General features: G+C 41.4%; 1 protein-coding gene across 4 annotated transcripts; it reads left to right on the forward strand.

The window, feature by feature from the left end:
* Positions 1-1,137: 1,137 nt before the first annotated feature.
* Positions 1,138-20,648, forward strand: serpinh1 (serpin family H member 1). 4 transcript variants are annotated; one of them, XM_008117767.3, is made up of 6 exons: positions 1,138-1,385; positions 9,508-9,551; positions 14,585-15,270; positions 15,731-15,829; positions 16,024-16,256; positions 18,850-20,648. In XM_008117767.3, exons 3-6 carry the CDS (start codon positions 14,607-14,609, stop codon positions 19,150-19,152), a joined length of 1,299 nt encoding a protein of 432 aa, XP_008115974.1. In that variant the 5' UTR covers positions 1,138-1,385; positions 9,508-9,551; positions 14,585-14,606; the 3' UTR covers positions 19,153-20,648. The 4 variants fall into 4 exon arrangements, with proteins under 4 accessions (XP_008115974.1, XP_008115975.1, XP_062830550.1 ...); XM_062974479.1 differs by lacking the exon at positions 1,138-1,385 and adding an exon at positions 4,331-4,377; XM_008117768.3 differs by lacking the exon at positions 9,508-9,551 and having other exon boundaries at positions 1,139-1,385.
* The last annotated feature ends 1,304 nt before the right edge of the window (positions 20,649-21,952 follow it).

Here is a 21,952-nt window from a genome sequence, read left to right on the forward strand (position 1 = left end):
GAGCCAGAGCCAGGTCTTCTCCTTATCAGCTTTTCCTTCAATTTTGTCAAGGAACTTTCCATGCAGTGTTTTGTTGTGCCAGCTGTCAGCTCTAGTTTGTAGTGCGGTTTTCTTGTACTGGTTTTTTGTCTGCTGTGTTTTGAGGAGTTTCTGATTTTTGACTTCAATCAAAGCAGGTTCTTCACTTTGCTTGACATATTCTGCCAGGGCATGTTCTTCTTCTTTGACTGCTTGCTTTACTTGTAAGAGTCCTCTGCCCCCTGATCTTCTAGGCAGATACAGCCGGTCAACATCACTGCGAGGGTGCAGTGAATGATGAATGGTCATGAGTTTTCTTGTTTTTCTGTCCAAATTGTCCAGTTCCACCTGTGTCCAATTTATAATGCCAGCAGTATATCTTATGACAGGTATGGCCCAGGTGTTTATGGCCTTGATGGTGTTGCCTCCATTGAGCTTGCTTTTGAGAATTTTTCTGACCCTTTGTGTGTATTCTTTGCTGACCACAGTCTTCACATGTTCATGCTTGATGTTGTCCAGCTGTAGTATGCCCAGATATTTATAGGCCTCTGGCTGGTGACACTTTATTGTTTGGCCATTGGGCATATTTATGCCCTCACTTTCAATGATTTTCCCCTTCTTCAATGCCACTGTCGAACATTTGTCCAAACCAAACTCCATGTTGATATCAGTGCTAAAAATTCGGACAGTGTTGGTCAGAGACTGGATTTCAGTTTCCGTTTTCCCATATAGCTTCATCATTGGAGCAGCTAAGCCCCCCCACCACGTCAAGGTGGCACCTGCGGGGGGATTATTATTATTATTATTATTATTATTATTATTATTATTATTATTCTTTGCACCCATTAAACCGTACATTCTTCATTATTTGTTCTTCCTCTAATTCCATTTTCAGTAATAATTAAAACATTTCACCCCCAATTTTGCGGTTATCTGATGAGAAAAGGTTGCTGGGAACATAACTATTCTTTTCCTAGTGGATCAAATGCAAAGAGAGTGAAGACAAAAGGCTGGAAATTGAGAATTACTGCTAAAGAGGGGGCGCTAGGACCCAGCGGCGCCCAAAGCCAAGGCGGCGGCTCCTGCAGCCTGCCTTTGCCTTTGCCTCTTTGGCTTTGCTTTTGCTCCAATTTAAAGGCGCCTTTGGAAAACATTTTTCCCACCCTCCTCTTCTTTTTCCTCCTCCTCCAGACTTTCTAGAAGTTTCCCCGGAGGGCTTATATAGCCCCCACTTCTGCAGCCGCTTTGCAGACAGAGCAAGGCGTTGATCCGGAGTGAAACCCCTTTTGCAGCTTTATTATTTTTTTGGTCTGGTTTTGCATTCTTTGCATTCCTCTTTTTGTTTTGCTGCAGGAATCTCCTTGAAGGTGAGGCCTTTCAAGTTTAAGGATATTGGGGGTGGTTTTGGAAGCAATCTGGGGGACAAATAAAGAATGCAAAGGAGTGTCGTGTGGACGCTGCGGTACTGATGCGCGTTAAATCCGAATTAGAGAAACAAATGGGCTTCGGGAGTAAGTCTACCAGATTTAAAATATGGACCTTAGGAAAGTTAGTTTATATGTTTATTTATATATTAATTAATATTTTATGTATTAGGGAGGACAACAACTTTCAGAAGTTACTTTTGTTTGGTACTTATTACAATAAGCATAATAATAATAATAACGTAAACAAATTCCCTTCTTCACTGTAGTTTCCCATCTTCCAAAGGAAAGTCCCCAGAGGACATTATTGTTGGGAGATTTAGAGTAGTGGCCCTTTAAGGGATGCAGATGAGTGACAAATATTCCCAATCCTCTTCTTTTTGGGGTCCTTTGTGGTTAAAAGGCAGTAGTGTGATGCAGCAGGTAACAAAGCTAATGCAATCCATGGTTGCATCAACAGGAATTATTTGTATTGTCTTAAGTGGAGTGAAGTTGGGGAAGAGGGGTGGACTGGATGGCCTTTAGGGATCCTTTAGAGTATGGCCATCTGCCAGGAATGCTTTGATGGTGTCTTCCTGCTCATGTGGTTGGACTAGATGGCCTTTGGGGGGCCCTTATAACTCTAAAGTATTGTGCCATTGCTTGGGAGTCTAATGGAGCCTCCTTCCTTCTCTGCTTTGAAGCACAGGATGGGTGGCCATCTGCCAGGAGTGCTTTGATGGTGTCTTCCTGCTCATGTAGTTGGACTAGATGGCCTTTGAGGGACCCTTATAACTCTAAAGTATTGTGCTACTGCTTGGGAGTCCAATGGAGCCTCCTTCCTTCTCTGCTTTGAAGCACAGGATGGGTGGCCATCTGCCAGGAGTGCTTTGATGGTGTTTTCCTGCTCATGTGGTTGGACTAGATGGCCTTTGGGGGTCCCTTCCAACTCTATAGAGTATTATTCTATTGCTTGGGAGTTCAGTTGAGCCCCCTTCCTTCTCTACTTCGAAGCAGAGGCTGGATAGACATCTGCCCAGAGTGCTTTGATGGTGTTTTTTTGCTCATGTGGCCTTTAGGGATCCCTTCCAACTCAATCATCCTCGATCCATGTATTCAATAGCATTTACCTAAATATGGGAAATTCATAAAGATCTTAAATGGAGTAGACGCCAAAGGCCATCCATCTCGCAAGAAGACACCATCTAATCCCTCCCGACAGATGGCCATCAGCTTCTGCTTAGAAACCTCTCCAGAGAAGGAAACTCCACCAGACTCCAAAGAAGTATCTTCGACTATGGAATATTGGCTGAGACTCATTGAAAAACTAGAGCAGAGGCGGGATGGCCATCTTCCAGGAGTGTTTTGATTGTGTTTTCCTGCATATGTGGTTGAGCTAGATGGCCTTTGGGGGTCCCTTCAAACTCAAGCATCCTCGACCCATATATTCAATGGCATTTACCTAAGTGTGGGCAATTCATAGAGATGCAAAAAGGAATAGACCCCAAAGGCCATCCATTTCGCAAGAAGACACCATCTAATCTTTCCCGACAGATGGCCATTAGAGAAGGAGACTCCACCAGACTTCAAAGAAGTATATTCGACTGTGGAATACTGGCTGAGACTCATTGAAAAACTAGAGCAGAAACTGGATGGCCATCTTCCAGGAGTGCTTTGATGGTGTCTTCCTGCGCATGTGGTTGGACTAGATGACCCTTGGGGGTCCCTTCAAACTCAAGCATCCTCAACCTATGTTGTGTGGGCAATTCATAGAGATGTGAAAAGGAATAGACCCCAAAGGCCATCCATCTCGTAAGAAGACACCATCTAATCCCTCCCGACAGATGGCCATCAGAGAAGGCAACGCCAAAGAGGTTTATTTGACCATGGAATAGCTTTGATACACTATGTAACGAAATTTGAAACTGTTCCTGGTTTGAAAGTGTTATATCCTATCTTTAAAAGGAGTTGTTATACTCCAGAAACTTTGTTTTTATGGCACAAACTTTGTTGCATTGGTTGAGACTCATTGAAAAAGTAAAGCAAAATGTGGCATAGTGGCAGGATGTCCTGCAGAAACAACGTTTTTGCAGTTTAGTCAACTTTTCACCATGCTTTTACGACAGGACCAATTAGGAAATGACATTGATAACCTAGGAATAAAATACTCCAAAAACTTTGTTTTTATGGCACAAACTTCATTGAATTGGTTGAAAAACTAAAGCAAAATGTGCCATAGTGTCAATGTGCAGAAACAAAGTTTTTGCAGTTTAATAAACTTTTCGCCATGCTTTCAGGTTGGAATCAATTAGTTAATGACATTGATAACCTAGGAATAAAATACTTCAAAAAGTTTGTTTTTATGGCACAAACTTCATTGAATTGGTTGAAAAACTAAAGCAAAATGTGCCATAGTGGCAATGTACAGGATGCCCTGCAGAAACAATTTTTTTGCAGTTTAATAAATTTTTTCCCATGCTTTTAGGTCGGAACCAATTAGGAAATGACATCGATAACCTAGGAATAAAATACTTCAGAAACTTTGTTTTTATGGCACAAACTTCATTGAATTGGTTGAAAAACTAAAAGCAAAATGTGCCATAGTGGCAATGTGCAGAAACAAAGTTTTTGCAGTTTAATAAACTTTTCCCCATGCTTTTAGGTCAGAACCAATTAGGAAATGACATTGATAACCGAGGAATAAAAATAGTGCAATCTTCCTAGTGTTTAGATGGGATTTTCATCCTGCAATGAGCAGAAGAGGGACCTCAAGGCTCTCCTGGAAGGGGCCGGGATATAAAGTTTTCTGGAGTTTGAGGCGGCCTCCATCTCCTCTTTCCTTGGCCAACTTCCCAGGCTATTCTTAGCCAGCATCAATTTCCCCAACGAGATTAAGCCGGGTCCTTTTTGGGCAGGGCTTGCTTCAGAAAGCATGGGACAATCGCTGGAGAAAGAGGTATGGTTGCTTGGTCTCTCTCTTTGCATTTCGGAAAAAGCAGGAATGAGGAATTGAGTTGTTTCCATTCTTTTCTCACCAATCCTTGGAAGCAGCCTATAAAGCAGGCATGGGCAAACTTGGGCCCTCCAGGTGTTTTGGACTTCAACTCCCACAATTCCTAACAGCCTACCGGCTGTTAGGAATTGTGGGAGTTGAAGTCCAAAACACCTGGAGGGCCCAAGTTGGCCCATGCCTGCTTTAGATATTTTTCCTTTCTTGGACTCTACAGAGTTCTCCTTTAGAATTACAGAGTTGGAAAGGGGAACCTAAAAGGCCATCTAGTCTGACCCCATCGTGGACTCCACTCTTAAGGCATCCCTTTGAAAAATTCTAGTCCAAAAGGAAACTTTTCCTGAAGTTTGACTGCATCTCAGCTCCTGAAAAGCACACCTCCTGGCTGCTTTTATGCAAAGATTCGGCTTTCTTCCTCTTGGAAGGGACCCAAAGAGCTTCAGGCTTCTTTGGAAGCAAATCCCAAAGTACCGTTTTCCAGAAGTGTGAGTTATATTATTTAAGTGATACAGATTATATTCAAAGCAAAAGCTGGATCACTATATAAAGGGATACTGAGAGAAAGACATTTGCTTTCGTAGACTCCCTAAGTGCATCTACACTGTAGAATTAATGCAGTTTGGTAGCCACTATATAAAGGGTTACTGAGAGAAAGACATTTGCTTTCGTAGACTCCTAAGTGCATCTACACTATAGAATTAAAGCCGTTTGGTAGCCATTATATAAAGGGATACTGAGATAAAGACATTTGCTTTCGTAGACTCCTAAGTGCATCTACACTGTAGAATTAATGCAGTTTGGTAGCCACTATATAAAGGGTTACTGAGAGAAAGACATTTGCTTTCGTAGACTCCTAAGTGCATCTGCGCTGTGGAATTAATGCAGTTTGGTAGCCACTATATAAAGGGATACTGAGATAAAGACATTTGCTTTCGTAGACTCCTAAGTGCATCTACACTGTGGAATTAATGCAGTTTGGTAGCCACTATATAAAGGGATACTGAGATAAAGACATTTGCTTTCGTAGACTCCTAAGTGCATCTACACTGTGGAATTAATGCAGTTTGGTAGCCACTATATAAAGGGATACTGAGATAAAGACATTTGCTTTCGTAGACTCCTAAGTGCATCTACACTGTAGAATTAATGCAGTTTGGTAGCGACTATATAAAGGGTTACTGAGAGAAAGACATTTGCTTTCGTAGACTCCTAAGTGCATCTACACTATAGAATTAAAGCCGTTTGGTAGCCATTATATAAAGGGATACTGAGAGAAAGACATTTGCTTTCGTAGACTCCTAAGTGCATCTACACTGTAGAATTAATGCAGTTTGATACCACTTTAACTACCATGTCTCGATACTGTAATATTCTCTACCAAAGAGTGCTGGTGGCTCACCAAACTACAAATCCCATAATTGCACAGAATGAGCCATGGTGATTAAACTGCATTAATTCTCCAGTGTGGATGGACCCTTAATCTAATTCATCAGATGCTCCATGGAGTAGAATGAGTCTTGTTTTGCAAACTTCCTTTCTAGCTCACAGTATAAACTTTTGGGAGGTTTTATGTTTGTTAAGCAGAGCTTAAAATCGCTTTCCAACGTCTGCAGCGTAAGGAATAACTTTCTGAAAGGCTCCCTTCAATCATAAGAGGGTTAAAGCCAGTTCCAACATGAGAAATTCCTCTCTGTCTGCTGCAAATTACTTTTTCCAAGCCTGTTCTATGACTTAATGCCCGGTGGCTATTTCTGGCCTTCCTTTTTCACCATGGGACTCTAAAACTCCCGGAATAAAAAGCTTGGAGAAAGCAAGATCTCAGAGTAAAGGGTTTATTATTATTACTATTTATTTCATATTATTTCTTATATGAAGCTCGTTAAATATTAAATGCTGCCACTTTGCTAAAATGCAGCTTTGTACCATCGTAGCTGCTTCCTCTGTTACTGAAAAAATATATAGTTTAATTCTATTATAAATGTTTGCATGTTGTAGCTTTTAAACCAGTGGTGTGTATTGTTTTTAGTGTTGTGAGCCGTTTGTTTTCAGTCTCAAATAAGAAAGGAAAATAGGATAAAATCATAATGTGTGAGTTGCTGTGAGTCTCATTTTGAAAAGTAGGATTAAATAAATATAACAGTATTTTGTGGGCTGCTTTGAGCCTTGATTAAGAGAGGAAAATAGAATACACAGTAGAGTCTCACTTATCCAACATAAATGGACTGGCAGAACGTTGGATAAGCGAATACGTTGGATAAGGCATTAAGGAAAAGCCTATTAAACATCAAATTAGGTTATGATTTTACAAATTGAGCACCAAAACATGTTATACAACAAATTTGACAGAAAAAGTAGTTCAATACGCAGTAATGCTATGTAGTAATTACTGTATTTACAAATTTAGCACCAAAATATCATGATGTATTGAAAACATTGACTACAAAAATATGTTGGATAATCCAGAACGTTGGATAAGTGAGTGTTGGATAAGTGAGACTCTACTGTAATAATAATAATCTGGTTTGAGTCTCATTTAAGAGAAAAATGTGGAATATAATAAAAATGATGTGTGAGTTCCTTTAGGTCTCATTTAAGAGAGAAAAGTGGGAAATAAATATATTTTGAGAGCTGCTTTGAGTCTTGGTTAAGAGAAGAAAATAAGATATTATAATAATATATATTGTTAGTCCCATTTAAGAAAAAACTGGAATATAATAATAATCTGAGTTGCTTTGAGACTCATTTAAGAGAGAAAAGTGGGATATAAATACAATAATTATTTTGTGAACTGCTTTGAGTTTCATTTAAGAGAGAAAAGTGGGATACTACTAGTAATAATAATAATAATAGTAATTCTTCCAATATTCCAAAATATGGGAAATAATAATATTATATTGTTATTTTATTGTTATATTATTATTATTATTATTCCCCATGCTTTGGGTGTATCAAGCTGTGATAGCCAAAGAAATACTGTGTTTATATACTGTATATTTATTCAACTCCAAATTCCAGAAAAGAATATACAAACTGTTATCTCGAAAAAGGAATGCAAGTTCTCATTCCTTTAGCAAGGGAAAAAGAAACAAACAAATGAGGGAAAACTCATCAGGGCGTTACCAGAGGCTCAGAAACAATAGGAAATATACAAGGAATTGTTGATGTGTTGTCAAAGGCTTTCATGGCTGGAATCACTGGGATGCTGTGTGTTTTCTGGGTTGTATAGCCATGTTCCAGAAGCATTCTCTCCTGATGTTTCACCCACATCTATGGCAGGCATGCACAGAGCTTGTGAGGTCATTTGGAAACTAGGCAAGTGGGGTTTATATATTTATGGAAAATGCAGGGTGGGAGAAAGAACTCTTGTCTGTTGGAAGCAAGTTTGAATGAATGTTGCAATTTGCCACCTTGATTGGCATTGAATAGCCTTGCAGACAGGAAAAAATCGGGGCCAGCTAACACCTCCCAACAAAGGATTCGCCCAGGCTTTGAAGCTATTCAATGTTAATCAAGCTGGCTAATTGCAACATTCACACTTGCTTCAAACAGGCAAGAGTTATTTCGCTCACCCTGGACATTATTCCACAGATATATAAACCCCACTTGCCTCGTTTCCAACAGACCTCACAACCTGTGAGGATGCCTGCCATAGATGTGGGTGAAACGTCAGGAGAGAATGCTTCTTGAACATGGCCATACAGAGACGCAAGGAGTTGTGATTACGAAGCTAAAATCAGGGTTTATTCTGTATATCGTTTCCTGCAACCTCTGTCTATCCCTTCTCTCCATGCATTTATCAAAACTGACAAAATTGCAAAAATTAAAAAGCTACCATATATACTCGAGTATAAGCCAACCCAAATATAAGCCGAGGCACCTAATTTTACCACAAAAAAACTGGGAAAACATTGACTCCAGTATAAGCCGAGGGTGGTAAATTTCAGAAATAAAAATAGATACCAATAAAATTACATTAATTGAGGCATCAGAAGGTTAAATGTTTTTGAATACTTACATAAAGCTCAAATTTAAGGTAAGACTGTCCAACTCTGATCAAATCATTACTTTCATCTTCTTCAATGTAAATGTACTTATGTATCCTTTTAATAATAATAGGGTAAAATAATACATGAAATAATAATAATAATAATTTTACATAAAGCTCAAATTTAAGATAAGATTGTCCAACTCTGATCAAATCCTTATTCTCATCTTCTTCAGTGTAAATGTGCTTATGTATCCTTTTAATAATAATAGAGTAAAATAATACATGAAATAATAATAATAAATACAGGAAAATAATACAAGTAATAATAAATAGAGTAAAATAATAAATGCAATAATAAAAATAAGATCAGAGTGAAATAATAAATGTATTAATAATAATAATAAAATAGAGTAAAATGTAATAGTAGCAACAATAATAGAGAAAAATAATAACTGTAATAATACTAATAATAATAGAGAAAAAGAATAAATGTACCATATATTCTCGAGTATAACCTGACCCAAATATAAGCCAACCAGGACCCTCACCCGAGTATAAGCCGAGGGGGGCTTTTTCAGTCTTAAAAAAAGCTGAAAAACTAGGCTTATACTCGAGTATATACAGTAAATTCAACAGTTGGAGCCTCTTGCATTAAATATACTTTGCAACCCGTATTTGATGTGCATTTTGACCATTTTGGAGCCAGTTATTTCGATTTTATAGGCACCTTTTGTCCAGCCTTTGCTGACGTGGCATTTGCAAGGCAATGGTCAAAGAAAAGGGATATTTTTATGCTGCTTTTCTACATACAGAATGGGTTTAATTGTTGAAAATTGCAGGATAGGCACTCCCATATTTTCCATTTATAAAAGCATCATCGGATTAGAATTTTTTTATAAGTTTAAATAAGAAGAAATTCATATGGCAATAGAAAGAGCCATGCAAAATGACCAACCATGACTTCTAAGCCCATTCAAACATGCAGTAACTCCCCTTCCATGCCATTGTAAACTGTTTAAACATTCCTGTTGCATTGATCTGGATCCTTAAGGGAAGGAACTACCTGATTTATCTTGTTTTTATTTCAGAATGAAAAAGGGAAACGTTGAACACACTAAGAAAAAGTTTCCAGGTATCTTTAGAAAAAAAAAGAAAAATCCAGCAATTATACAACATATCCAAAAAGAAACTAACTGTACTACAAGTTTGAAATCCTATATATTTAATTGATTTGTGTTGTTTTGATCCTTCTATAGGGACTCAAGGCAGCTCTGTCCTATTGTGTTCCTTTTGAGCTTGCAGGATGTCTATATGTGCAAACTTAAAATATTTGCAAAAGTAGCAACTTCCTATCCAATCCTTAATAATAATAATAATAATAATAATAATAATAATAATAATAATAATGGGTTGCTGTGAATTTTCCTGGCTGTCTGGCCAAATTCCAGAAGCATTCTCTCTTGATGTTTCACCCACATCTATGTCAGGAATCTTCAGAGGTTGTGAGATCTGTTGGGAACTAGGCAAGTGGGGTTTATATATCTGTGGAATGATGTTCAGACTGGGAGAAAGAACTCTTGTCTGTTTGAGGCAACTGTGAATGTTGCAATTGGCCAGCTTGATTAGCACTGAAAGGCCTTGCACCTTCAAAACCTGGCTGTTTCCTATCTGGACGAATCCTTTGTTGGGAAGTGTTAGCTGGCCCTGATTGTTTAATGTCTGGAATTCCCCTGTTTTCTGAGTGTTGTTCTTTATTTACTGTCCTGATTTTGAAGGGTTTTTTTTAATACTGGTAGCCAGATTTTGTTCCTTTTCATGGTTTCCTCCTTTTTGTTGACATTGTCCATATGGTACTTGTGGATTTCAATGACTTCTCTGTATAGTCTGACATGGCTATTGTTAGAGTGGTAAATGAAGAATAACACTCAGAATACAGGAGATCTCCAGACAGGAAACACTTCCCAACAAAGCATTCCCCCTAGTAGGAAGCAGCTAGGCTTTGAAGCTGCAAGGCTATTCAGTGCTAATCAAAGTGGCCAATTTCAACATCAACACTTGCCTCCAACAGACAAGAGTTCTTTCTCCCGCCTTGGACATTATTATAAACCCCACTTGCCTAGTTTCTAACAGATCTCACAACCTCCGAGGATGCCTGTCATAGATGTGGGCGAAACGTCAGGAGAGAATGCTTCTGGCACATGGCTAGATAGCCCGGAAAACTCACAGCAGCCCAGTGATTCCGGCCATGAAAGTCTTTGACAACACAATAATAATAATATATAATGGGGGATTTTTGACTCCCAATTGGAGAATTACACTCATTATTTTCATATCTCTTTAGCTATGGTTGGAGGGAAGATGTATATTCTCTCTTAGATTATTATTATTATTATTATTGAATTTATATCTCACTTTAAAAAAATAGGACTCAAGGAGCCTTACAATCAATAAAAATATACAGAAATTACAAACGGATTAAATTATATAAAATGCAAAATTAAATATGTCAAGTTTTATGTCTGAGTGCGTCTACACTGCAGAATTAATGCAGTTTCACACTCATTTAGCTGCTATGGCCTGATGCTGTGGAATCCTGGGAGTAGTAGTTTTACAAGGTCTTCAGCCTTCTCTGCCAATGAGTGCTGAGCTACAAATCCCACTCTAGATGTTGAACTGTAACTCCCAGTATCCCTCACCATTGGCTTAAACTATCTGTGGATGATGGGAGTTGCAGTCCAACCGCATCCGGAGAGCAATGCAATCCCTAGACCAATTTTGTAGGAAATCATATCCTTGGAAATGAGACTTTCCTTGATTTAAACGCCACCCGGCTTTTCATCTATTCTTGCCAAGGAGGCTTCCTAAGTATTGGTGTGTCAAGCAAAGCTGTAATTTAACCCCAAGCTGAAGGCAACACAGGGTTTTTGGAGGCTTTCAATTGCAGAGTGGGCTCGCCCATAGCCAGGCCTGCTGACGTGGCAGCATTACTTCCCATCCTTTGCTCCATGCAAGGGAACAAAGGAAATGCCAGCCGTGGAGCAATTGGCAGTGAATTGGGATGCATCAGAGGGGAAAAATGCACACAGGACTGGGTGAGAAGCACTGAGCAGCTCAGCATCAGAATTAAGCTCAGTTAATATATCTATGCAAACTTTTTCTTTCAAAATTACTATCATTTTGGATGGTCCAAGTCAATATTTTAACCAGTTGTGTCTTTGCAAGGCAGAGGAGATATTGTGATTTGCTTGTATATGTACGTATGCCTTCAAGTAGTCAAGAACTTGTTTTGGCAGTTCCTTCTTATGAATTGCTGCCTGTAGTACCCGATACATGTTGGTAGTCTCCCATCGAAGTACTAACCAGGATATGGCTCTGCTTAGTTTCCCAGATAAGACAGAATCCGGTGCCTTTAGTAACCTGAACTATATTCAGCGGAATTCCAGGCAAGAAACAATCAGAGCCAGCTAACACCTCCCAACAAAGGATCACCCCCAGCTGCAAGGCTATTCAAGGTTGCCAATTGCAACATTCACACTTGCCTCAAGCAGACAAGAGTTCTTTCTCCCACCCTGGACATTATTCCACAGATATATAAACCCCACTTGCCTAATTTCCAACAGACCTCACAACCTCTGAGGGTGTCTGCCATAGATGTGGGCGAAACATCAGGAGAGAATGCTTCTGGAACCTGGCCATAAAGCCCGGAAAACTCACAGCAACCCTATATTCAGACATTCTTGCGAATCCCAAGAGTTCCCCCTAGTGGTACGTAGAGGGAGAGCAGTCACTTCTTGCACTAATAAATACCCATAAATTACACAGTGCAACAAAAAAAGAATTGACATCTTGGTTTTTAGGCCTGTCACTAGGGTTATTTGGGGGAACATGTTCAGAATATTGCATTGGATAGACCACATTAGCTCTAGTTCCTTAGATATCGTTGTTATGATTTTCTATCGGTGAACAGATGGCAACTGATAGATGGCATATGTTCAGTATCTCGAAACCAGAGCTCAGAAAAACTCACAATTTTTTTGAAACAAGAAGTCAAATTTGCCTAAAAAACAGGTTTAACATCTGAGGCACCAAAATGTATGTTGGCCAGTGTTATCTTTACATTGCTTCATAAGAGTGGGCCACAACTACAACTTCTATTATTCCCAGTCAACTGGTCAGGACGGATGGGAGATACAATTAAGCAATAGGTTGGAGACTGCTTGTTTGCTATCTCAAGTCTGAAAGCATGAGGAAAGTATGGTTCTCCAAATGTTGGATTGTAAATCCCATAATCCTTGGCCTAGATAGCAAGTGGTGAGGAATGCTAGGATTTGTAATCCACTCTGTCTGCTCACTGCTGTCGAGACTGCTCTGTGTCTGCACTAGTGGTTGGCAAAGCTAAGTTATGAACCTGATGTTGTTTTTGTCCAGAGCAGTATCAAAGGTACCCAATAATAATAATAATAATAATAATAATAATAATAATAATAATAATAATAATAATAACAACAACAACAACAACAACACATTTATATTCTGCCCTATCTCCCCAAGGGGATTCAGGGCGGACCACAATACACATACACGGCAAACATTCAATGCCGTTTGGAGACAGGACGGAACAAGATAGACAGAAGGAGGTATATAGTCTTGAAGTCCAGTTTTTTTGGTGCCTTGGAGGTTGAGCTTGCACTCAGATTCAGTCACAGAGGGTTGATGTTGCTTCATTCATGTGACAAAGAGCCATCAGGACTTCCTCCTTCCACCTTCCTCTTGGTCACCGCATTTTGGTCTTGTTGTTTATGGTGTCATAAAATACCTCCCCTGCAATTTGCAATTTGTGGTACTTAATTTCTCTACTTACAGCTTATAAGCTGTTTTTGACTTCTTAGGTAAACAGTGAGGTGGGCTTGTGGTAGAGCTCTCACCCCGACCTGGCTTTGAAGCCACCTTTCGGTTGGTAGATTTAATTACTGCTGGTACTTTACCAGCTGTGCTACAGCCCGGCCCATGATATAAGCAAAGAGAAACAGGGAGACCAGATTTGGTTTTTAATCACCATTCATGTAACATTGATTGAAGCTTCACAATTACATTCAGTTTTGGTATCAAGAGCTTTTACATGCACTCGAAAGGTGATCAGTCTTTTGAAGAAGGTTGGACGTGTTAGGGTGTTAAATCAGCTCCACACCACCCTGATTTATTGGTGAACCAGGCCTCTCACCAATCCATGCTCCATCTGTCGGGATCAGCACCAACAAATGACACCACAGTCTTAAATCAGCTGTACGCAGCGGTTCTAAGACTTTATTATTTACAAATATGTACAACTACAAAGCCCATCGCTCATTGGACACATGCTTCCTAAGCAAAGCAAACCACGTCCTCCCTCTGCACAAAGCTCTCACTGCAGATAACTGCACATTCCACAGCAGAATGACGAATGTCCTCTGAGACCGGAAGTCATGACCTATTAGCTTGGCAGGCTATCACTCAAACTGGCCTGCCGTTAACACTTGTGCTGCTGGAAAACATGTTTATTTCCAGCATTTATATTCCGCCCTTCTCCCCCTGAAGGGGACTCAGGGCGGATCACATTACACATAGAGGCAAACATTCAATGCCTTTAACATAGAACAAAGATAAGACAAACATAGGCTCCGAGCGGGCCTCGAACTCATGACCTCCTGGTCAGAGTGATTCATTGCAGCTGGTTACAGCTGGCTTGCTCTCCAGCCTGTGTTCGGAATACACCGTTGCAAACCTCCAACAGTAAAACACTTGATTCATCATTTCACCCTTACACCAAAATACACCAACAGGACATTCCATTGCTGTGGTTCAGGAGATGCACCGAATGCAGGCAATCCCCATCTTCTTATAGCCTGTTGTGATCTCCAGGATAGATGAACATGTTTTTCCGAACATGTTGTTCCATAACCTCGTAATTTGTTTCCAAGCTAGATAGCTCAGGGAACAACCTGTTATTTAAGGATGTGTTTTACCACATACACATTTTTCTGATTTCCTCGTCTCAGCTTCCAAGTCCTCCCTTATTAATGCATTGCATGAACTCCATCTTCTTGAGGCCTGTCTCTTATTTTCTTCACAAGCATTCATATAAACATTCTAGTTCACACTCTGACCAGCCTTTGTGCTTCCTTGCAGATCCAGATTGGTGCTATATCCAATGGAAGCCATGTGGCTGATCAAACTCCTAGCGCTTGCTGCTCTCGTCGCTGCCGTCCCTCCAGATGCTAAGAAGTCAAGTGAGAAGAAAGCCGCTGCAGGAGAGAAGAAGCCGAGCGAGAAGAAAGCTGCTGCAGCAGAGAAGAAGCTGAGCGAGAAGGCCACCACCTTGGCAGACCGTAGTGCTGCCCTGGCTTTCAACCTCTACCATGTCATGGCCAAGGACAAGAACATGGAGAACATCCTGGTCTCTCCAGTGGTGGTGGCCTCTTCCCTGGGGCTGGTGTCCCTTGGAGGCAAGGCCACCACCGCCTCCCAGGCCAAGGCCCTGCTCAGTGCCGACAAACTCAACGACGACTACCTCCACAGCGGCCTGGCAGAGCTCCTGAGCGATGTGAGCGACTCAGAGGCACGCAACGTCACATGGAAGATGGGCAGCCGCCTCTACGGCCCCAGCTCCATCAGCTTCGCCGACGACTTCGTCAAGAGCAGCAAGAAGCATTACAACTGCGACCACTCCAAGATCAACTTCCGGGACAAGCGGAGTGCCCTCAAGTCCATCAATGAGTGGGCCGCCCAGACCACCGATGGCAAGTTGCCAGAGGTCACCAAAGACGTGGAGAAGACCGACGGGGCCCTGATTGTCAACGCCATGTTCTTCAAGCGTAAGTGGAAGTTGGTATTGTTGGGTGGGGGAAGCTTTGGCCATGGATTTCAATCTGAAATGCATTCTAGAGTCATAGAGTTGGAAGAGACCACAAGGGCTTCCAGTCGTACCCTGTTCTGCAAGGCAGGAAGATCTAATCCAAGCACTCCCAGGAGATGGACATCCAGCCTGGTGGTTCTCAACCTGTAGGTCCCCAGACATGTTGGCCTTCAATTCCCAAAAATCCTAACAGCTGGTAAACTGGCTGGAATTTCTGGGAGTTGTAGGCCAAAATACCTGGGGACCCACAGGTTGAGAACCACTGGTATAAATAAATCTCATTATCATCCAGCCGCTGCTAAATGAGAAGCAGGCTCAGCTGGACTCTCAAGTAGAAACATAATTTTTGTTAGCTCGAGGAATCATCTCAAGGATAATCAGTGTCTACTCTTTCTGTTTTTTTGTTTTTTTTTTTGTAGCTCACTGGGATGAGAAATTCCACCACAAAATGGTAGACAACCGTGGCTTTATGGTGACTCGGTCCTACACAGTTGGCGTTCCTATGATGCATCGCACAGGTAAGTGAGCCTGAATGCAAGGGAAATCGTAGTCGGCATCAGTTATTTTTACAGAAGAGCTTCTTATATTTCTGAGTTGCAACCCGGCATGTGTGGTGGGCTCCTGATGTGGGACAGGCTGGGAGTTTTCTCCCAGCATCTTCTTTTTGTTCCAAAGAATTGTGCAACCTATCTTTGTGTTTTGTTTCCAAAAGGACTATACAATTACTTTGCTGACGAGGCGGAGAATTTGCAGATAGTGGAGATGCCGCTGGCCCACAAGCTCTCCAGCATGCTCTTCATCATGCCAAACCATGTGGAGTCTCTGGAGCGAGTGGAGAAGCTGCTGACCCAGGAACAACTGAAAACCTGGCTGGGCAAGATGAAGCAGCGGGCAGTGGCCATCTCCTTGCCCAAGGTCAGCCTGGAGGTCAGCCACGACCTGCAGGTGAGTTGAGTCTGGACTCATAGTAGTTTTGGATGCCAAAGATTGGAGGGCATGGCTCCGCTCTCCCATAGCATGGGCAATATAGTACATATCAAAGGGGGGAATTGGGAGTCTTTGTAAAAGAGGAAGGAAGGTTTAAAGGGCACATGATTGTCATGTTTAAACATTTGAAAGAATGATCAAGAAGGACAAGATTGTTTTCTGCAGTTCTAGAGAATATGATGTGGAGCAATGGATTCAAACTACAGAGAAAAAAGACTCCACCTAAACATTAGGAAGAACTTCTTGATGATTAAAGCTGTTTGGCAGTGCAATATACTGCTGCCTGGAAGTTGGGCGGAAGTTTTTCAATGGAAGCCGGATGGCCTTCTGTCAGGAGTGCTTTGATTGTATTTTCTTGCATGACAGAAGACAGTTGGACTTGGATGATCCTTAGGGTCTCTTCTGGTTCTGACTGGTAACTTCCAGTGGAAACATATCATAGAATCAACTGAATACCTTAAGAGATTCCAAGAGAGAAGTCCTTTTGTCTGATGCAAATAGGTAGGGTCTCACACACACATACATGTCATGACATAGAGACAGAGAAGAAGACACAGAGGCAAACATGTTCCAGCTTCCAGGCTTCTTAAGGGTATGCTTGATTCCGGCCACAGGGAGGGCTGCTGCTGCTTCATCATACACTGTGACACTGAGTCCTTGATGGATTACTTCCTCATTCCTTTCCACACGCTGCTGGACGATTTTTATGGTGTTGTAAATTAGTTAAATTAGCCTCCCTGCATAAGTAGTACCTAAATTTCCTACTTGACAGATGCAACTGTCTTTTGGGTTGCTTAGGTCAACAACGAATTGGGCTATTTAATGGTCAGGCGCTCAATCCGACGCGGGCTGGCTTCGAACTCATGAGCTCTTGGTCAGTAGTGATTTATTGCAGCTGGCTACTAACCAGCTGCGCCACATCCAACTACATTGGATTCACAAACCTACAGTTACATTGGATAACAAACGAACAAAGGGGGGTTATATTTTTACTCAGCACTCACACATATATTTATTTATTCATTTACAGTGTTTATATTCCGCCCTTCTCACCCCAAAGAAAACTCAGGGTGGGTCACAATGCACATATACATGGCAAACATCCAATGCCATTATGAGACATACAACACAGAGACAGACAGATAATAGAGGTAATTCAACATTTTCCAACTTCCGGCTTCAGGAGGTCATGCTAGATTCTGGCCACAGGGGGAGCTGTTGCTTCATCAACTATGACGCAGAGTCCTTTTTGATCATAGTACAGTAGAGTCTCACTCATCCAACATAAACGGGCCGGCAGAACGTTGGATAAGCAAATATGTTGGATAATAAGGAGGGATTAAGGAAAAGCCTATTACACATCAAATTAGGTTATGATTTTACAAATTAAGCACCAAAACATCATGTTTAACAAATTTGACAGAAAAAGTAATTCAATACGCAGTAATACTATGTAGTAATTACTGTATTTACGAATTTAGCACTAAAATATCACGATGTATTGAAAACATTGACTACAAAAATGCGTTGGATAATCCAGAACGTTGGATAAGTGAGACTCTACTGTATTTCCTTCTTGCTCTTAACTCGCTGGCAGTTTTATGGTGTCGTAAAATAAATTAACCTCCCTGTTTTTAAGCGGTCCCTGATTCTCTCTACTCACAGCTGTAGCTGTTTTCGAACTGTTTAGCGAGGCTATTAAACAGTTGGGTGCTCAATCCAACGCGGGCTTTGAACTTATGACTGTTCAGCAGTGATCTATTGCTGCTATTAACCATCTGCGCCACAGCCCAGCCCTTCATACTTATGTATACATCACCATTTCTCTAGTCTTCCTCCATGAAGAACACCTTAGGCCAGACTGCTTCCTTGCAAATCTGCCAACCCCCAAACTCCAAAATCCCTAAGAACAGGACTCCAAAACACACTCCTTCCTCTTCCCTTGAAGAGGAAGGGACCAGAATTTAGCTTTCCCTTGTAGATCTGGCACTCTCCAAACTACACCATCTCTCTCCTTCCCAATGGAGCAGAACATGGTAGGTGGGCCAGACTCCTCTGGTCTGCGACACATTTTGGATTCTCATAAAGTCTGACTTATAACAATATTTTGCTGATGTTGTCCCAAAGTTGTTAATTACTGACAGATGTCTTCTGTCCTGGAACATGTTAATTCCATCTCAGTTTCCGGGCAGATATTGACTCTTCTTGATTGGTGTTAGCAAACGCAAGCAGCTCTGTGTTAACTTCCTTCTTAACAAAGAACCTTGTAAACATTTCCTTAACTTAAAAGAGCCATTGTCTCTAATTAATGTTAACTTGTTGTTTTCTCCCAAAAGTTCGACAGTTAATCATTGTCACAGTTCTCATCAGCAATTTTTAATTACAGTCGTTTTCCAGGCCTCATTCCTTTTAGAATGGCATTTTCAAATTATTAGGTCTCATTCATTCATCTTTCATACAACTCATTCAAACCATGGGTCATATTTCTGTGACACATTCACATACTTTTTAGTAGCTTCTGACTATGCAACGTGTCTGTCTCACTTTGCAGAAACACTTGGCCGATTTGGGTCTAACTGAAGCCATTGACAAAAACAAGGCAGACCTCTCCAAGATTTCAGGCAAGAAGGACCTCTACCTCTCCAACGTCTTCCATGCGGCGGCTCTGGAGTGGGACACGGAAGGGAACCCCTACGAGGGGGACATCTACGCCCGGGAAGAGATGAAGAGCCCCAAGCTCTTCTACGCTGACCACCCGTTCGTTTTCGTCATCAAGGACAATAAGACCAATTCGATCCTCTTCATTGGCCGGCTAGTCAGGCCCAAAGGAGACAAAATGCGGGATGAGTTGTAGTGGTAGAGTGGGTTGCGTATAGATAGATGTATTTGTTGGTTTGTTTTGTAGAAATCGAGACGGTAAAAATGATGCTGTGTGCCTTTTTATAAACTGGTGCTCACAGGCCATTTTCTCACTAAGGTTGCATTTGCACAGGAATAAGCCCAGCTGAAGTCAGCAGGACTTACTTCTGTGTAAACCAGGGGTAGGAAGAGCCCAATAATGCATTAGGAGGCCCAGCTCAGATGGAAGCCTCCATGTCAGGAAGTGGTATTATTACACTTATTTATACCCCACTTTTCTCCCCCCAAAGGGACTCATGCTGTCCTGTATCTTGCCCACCCTGAGGACCTCACAAAAATCAACTAAATGGTCCATCTGGCATTCATTTGGGACTTGATAGATGCTCTAACCCATATTGCAGTAGGAGAGCAATCCTCAATAGCCCCTTCCCATGAAGCCAGAGAGCTTGAAGGGTAAATATGACTATCTTCATAGAAATGGAAGAATATGGCAGGCCTCCCATCCACTTTGTACCACCAAGAGTCAAGCTATAACAGTAAAGTGCAGTGGTTCCCAATCTTTCGTCCTCAAAGGCTTTGGATTTCAGCTCTCAGAATTCCCAACAGTTTGCCAAGACAGCCGAAGCTTCTGGGAGTTGGAAGTCCCAAATACATGGACTAGAGTTCAGGAATCGCTGCTCTAGGCAAAGCTATCACCAGATGACATTATGGGCTCAAGAGCAAATGTACAAGGGTCCTATGATCCCTTGCTAATGACTAGGCTGCCTGAAGCTGATGGGGACGGTTAGTCCAGCAATATTTGGAAAGCTGTACTTGCCCAACCTAGCTCTAAATTGTGGCCTCTCTGCTCTTGCAAAATTGGTGCCATTGTTTTTAAAAGTGACGAATGCAAAACCAGCCTTCTAGAGAAAAATGTTCATTCTGACCATTGTTGGGATTGCAGTGGGTAACCCTTTCCTGTATGGAACAGAATGGAGTTGGATTGGAAATAGCACTTGTATTCTCTTCTGACTTTTGTATTTTTAACTTTCAATTTGACTTCCACCTTATTTTCAATAGCCCTGTTCAAGTCTTGCAGACTCAGGGCTCTCGTTTTGCTGTCCTTCTGCCTTAAAGTTAGCTGGTGCCAAAGACTTTCTGCCTCCCAAGTTAACATTCCCCTTACTGTGTTGTTAAACCAAGAGCAAGGGCGGGCTAGACTCAGGAATAGCCTTTATAAATGTGAAATATGAATGCAAAAGCCTAAATCCCCTGGACTCTGCTGCCTTTGGGAGCATGGCCTCAATTTTAAGGTGCGGCACATAAAAGTGAATGCTAACAGAAATCCAATCTACACACCGAAGTTTGGTGCTATTTTTCAGGTTAGAGTGGGAGGGTGAACAGGGCAAAAGCTTCTTTCTGAGATGATGGCTGCTAATGCCAGGTGCCTCGTTTTGTTACCCCACAAGCATTTTTTGTTGTACAATTTTTGCAATAAAATGTTTTCCAAAATGTTGGTCCCATTTGTGATTTGAATATCCAGTCTTTGTTTGGCTCAGAACCAGTGCCAATTCAAGTGAGAGCCAGATTTCCTGAAAGGTACACGTGGACAATTTCAGATTTTGAAGAATTCCAAATAATTACTTTTTATTTATTTTACCACGTTTACATCCTGCCTTTCTCACCCCAGAGGGCACTCAAGGCGGCATTACAACAGGCAGCAATTTGATGCCATGCACACTTTTATCAAATAAAAAATTGAATTATTAAAACAAATTAAAAACCTGCCATCCAAAACATAATCCAGGATCGTCCTATTGTCAATCACATTGATTCGTAGACTTCCTGCACTGCTCCAATTACTTGTCAAAAGCTTGGTCCCGAAGCCACATAGTTTTTTCCTGAAGGTCAGGAGAGAAGGGGCTGATTTGATCTCACTGGGAAAGGAATGCCATAGTCGAGGGGCCACCACTGAGAAGGCCCTGCCTTGTCCCCACCTGTGAAGGAAGTGGGACTGAGAGCAGCGCCTCCCCAAATAACCGTAATCTACGAGATGGGTTTTTTCCTTCATGTCAAGAGCGACTTGAACTGCAAGTTGCTTCTGGTGTGAATTGGCCATCCTCAAGGACGTTGCCCAGGGAACGCCCAGATGTTTGATGTTTTACTCTCCTGTGGGAGGCATCTCTCATGTCCCCGCATGGGCAGATCTTCCTGGATTCGAACTGCTGACCTTTTGGTCAGCAGTCCTGTCAGCACAAGGGTTTAACCCATTGTGCCAGACGGGCGCAATTGGTGCACCAATTTTAATTGTGCAAAAGCCCCTCATGGCCACCGCCAAAATCTGGGGTTCCAGGCTCAGCAATAGATCCAAGAGAACCCTCAAGTTGTGAACCTATGTCTTCAGGGCGAGTGTAACCCCATCCAGCAGGTTGTAACCCTATAACTTGTTTGGCCTTTTGACTGTACCTCTGTAGCACCAGTTCAGATGTTCAACCAGTATTATCCATTCTCTCTGTTCCTAATTATGTATGCCTCTGAACAGTTAGCAATCCTTACCAGTCAGCTCCTTGATTTAAAAAAAAGAATTTAACTCATTTAGAGGAAGGCAACAAATCTTGCCAAGAAAATCACATCTTGCCATACATTAGAAATAGCCTGAAGACACATAAGAAACTAGATTCTAACTTAGAAACTGCTGATTTTTTTTTTAACTTTTGAGTTAAGTGTTTCCAAATCTTGTTAATTTCCGATTTAGGTCTTAAGGATCCTTTTAGAGGGCTTGGTCCCAACTTCAGGTCCAAATTCATGTGCTCCCT

Source organism: Anolis carolinensis, chromosome 3 (assembly GCF_035594765.1).
Source record: "Anolis carolinensis isolate JA03-04 chromosome 3, rAnoCar3.1.pri, whole genome shotgun sequence".
Taxonomy (NCBI): domain Eukaryota; kingdom Metazoa; phylum Chordata; class Lepidosauria; order Squamata; family Dactyloidae; genus Anolis; species Anolis carolinensis.

Bases quoted from the DNA above. Each gene is read 5' to 3' on its own strand.
- serpinh1 (XM_008117767.3), top strand. From the start codon at position 14,607: ATGGAAGCCATGTGGCTGATCAAACTCCTAGCGCTTGCTGCTCTCGTC. The intron at 15,271-15,730 runs GTAAGTGGAAGT...TTTTTTTTGTAG, and splicing joins CAACGCCATGTTCTTCAAGC to CTCACTGGGATGAGAAATTC. The intron at 16,257-18,849 runs GTGAGTTGAGTC...CTCACTTTGCAG, and splicing joins AGGTCAGCCACGACCTGCAG to AAACACTTGGCCGATTTGGG.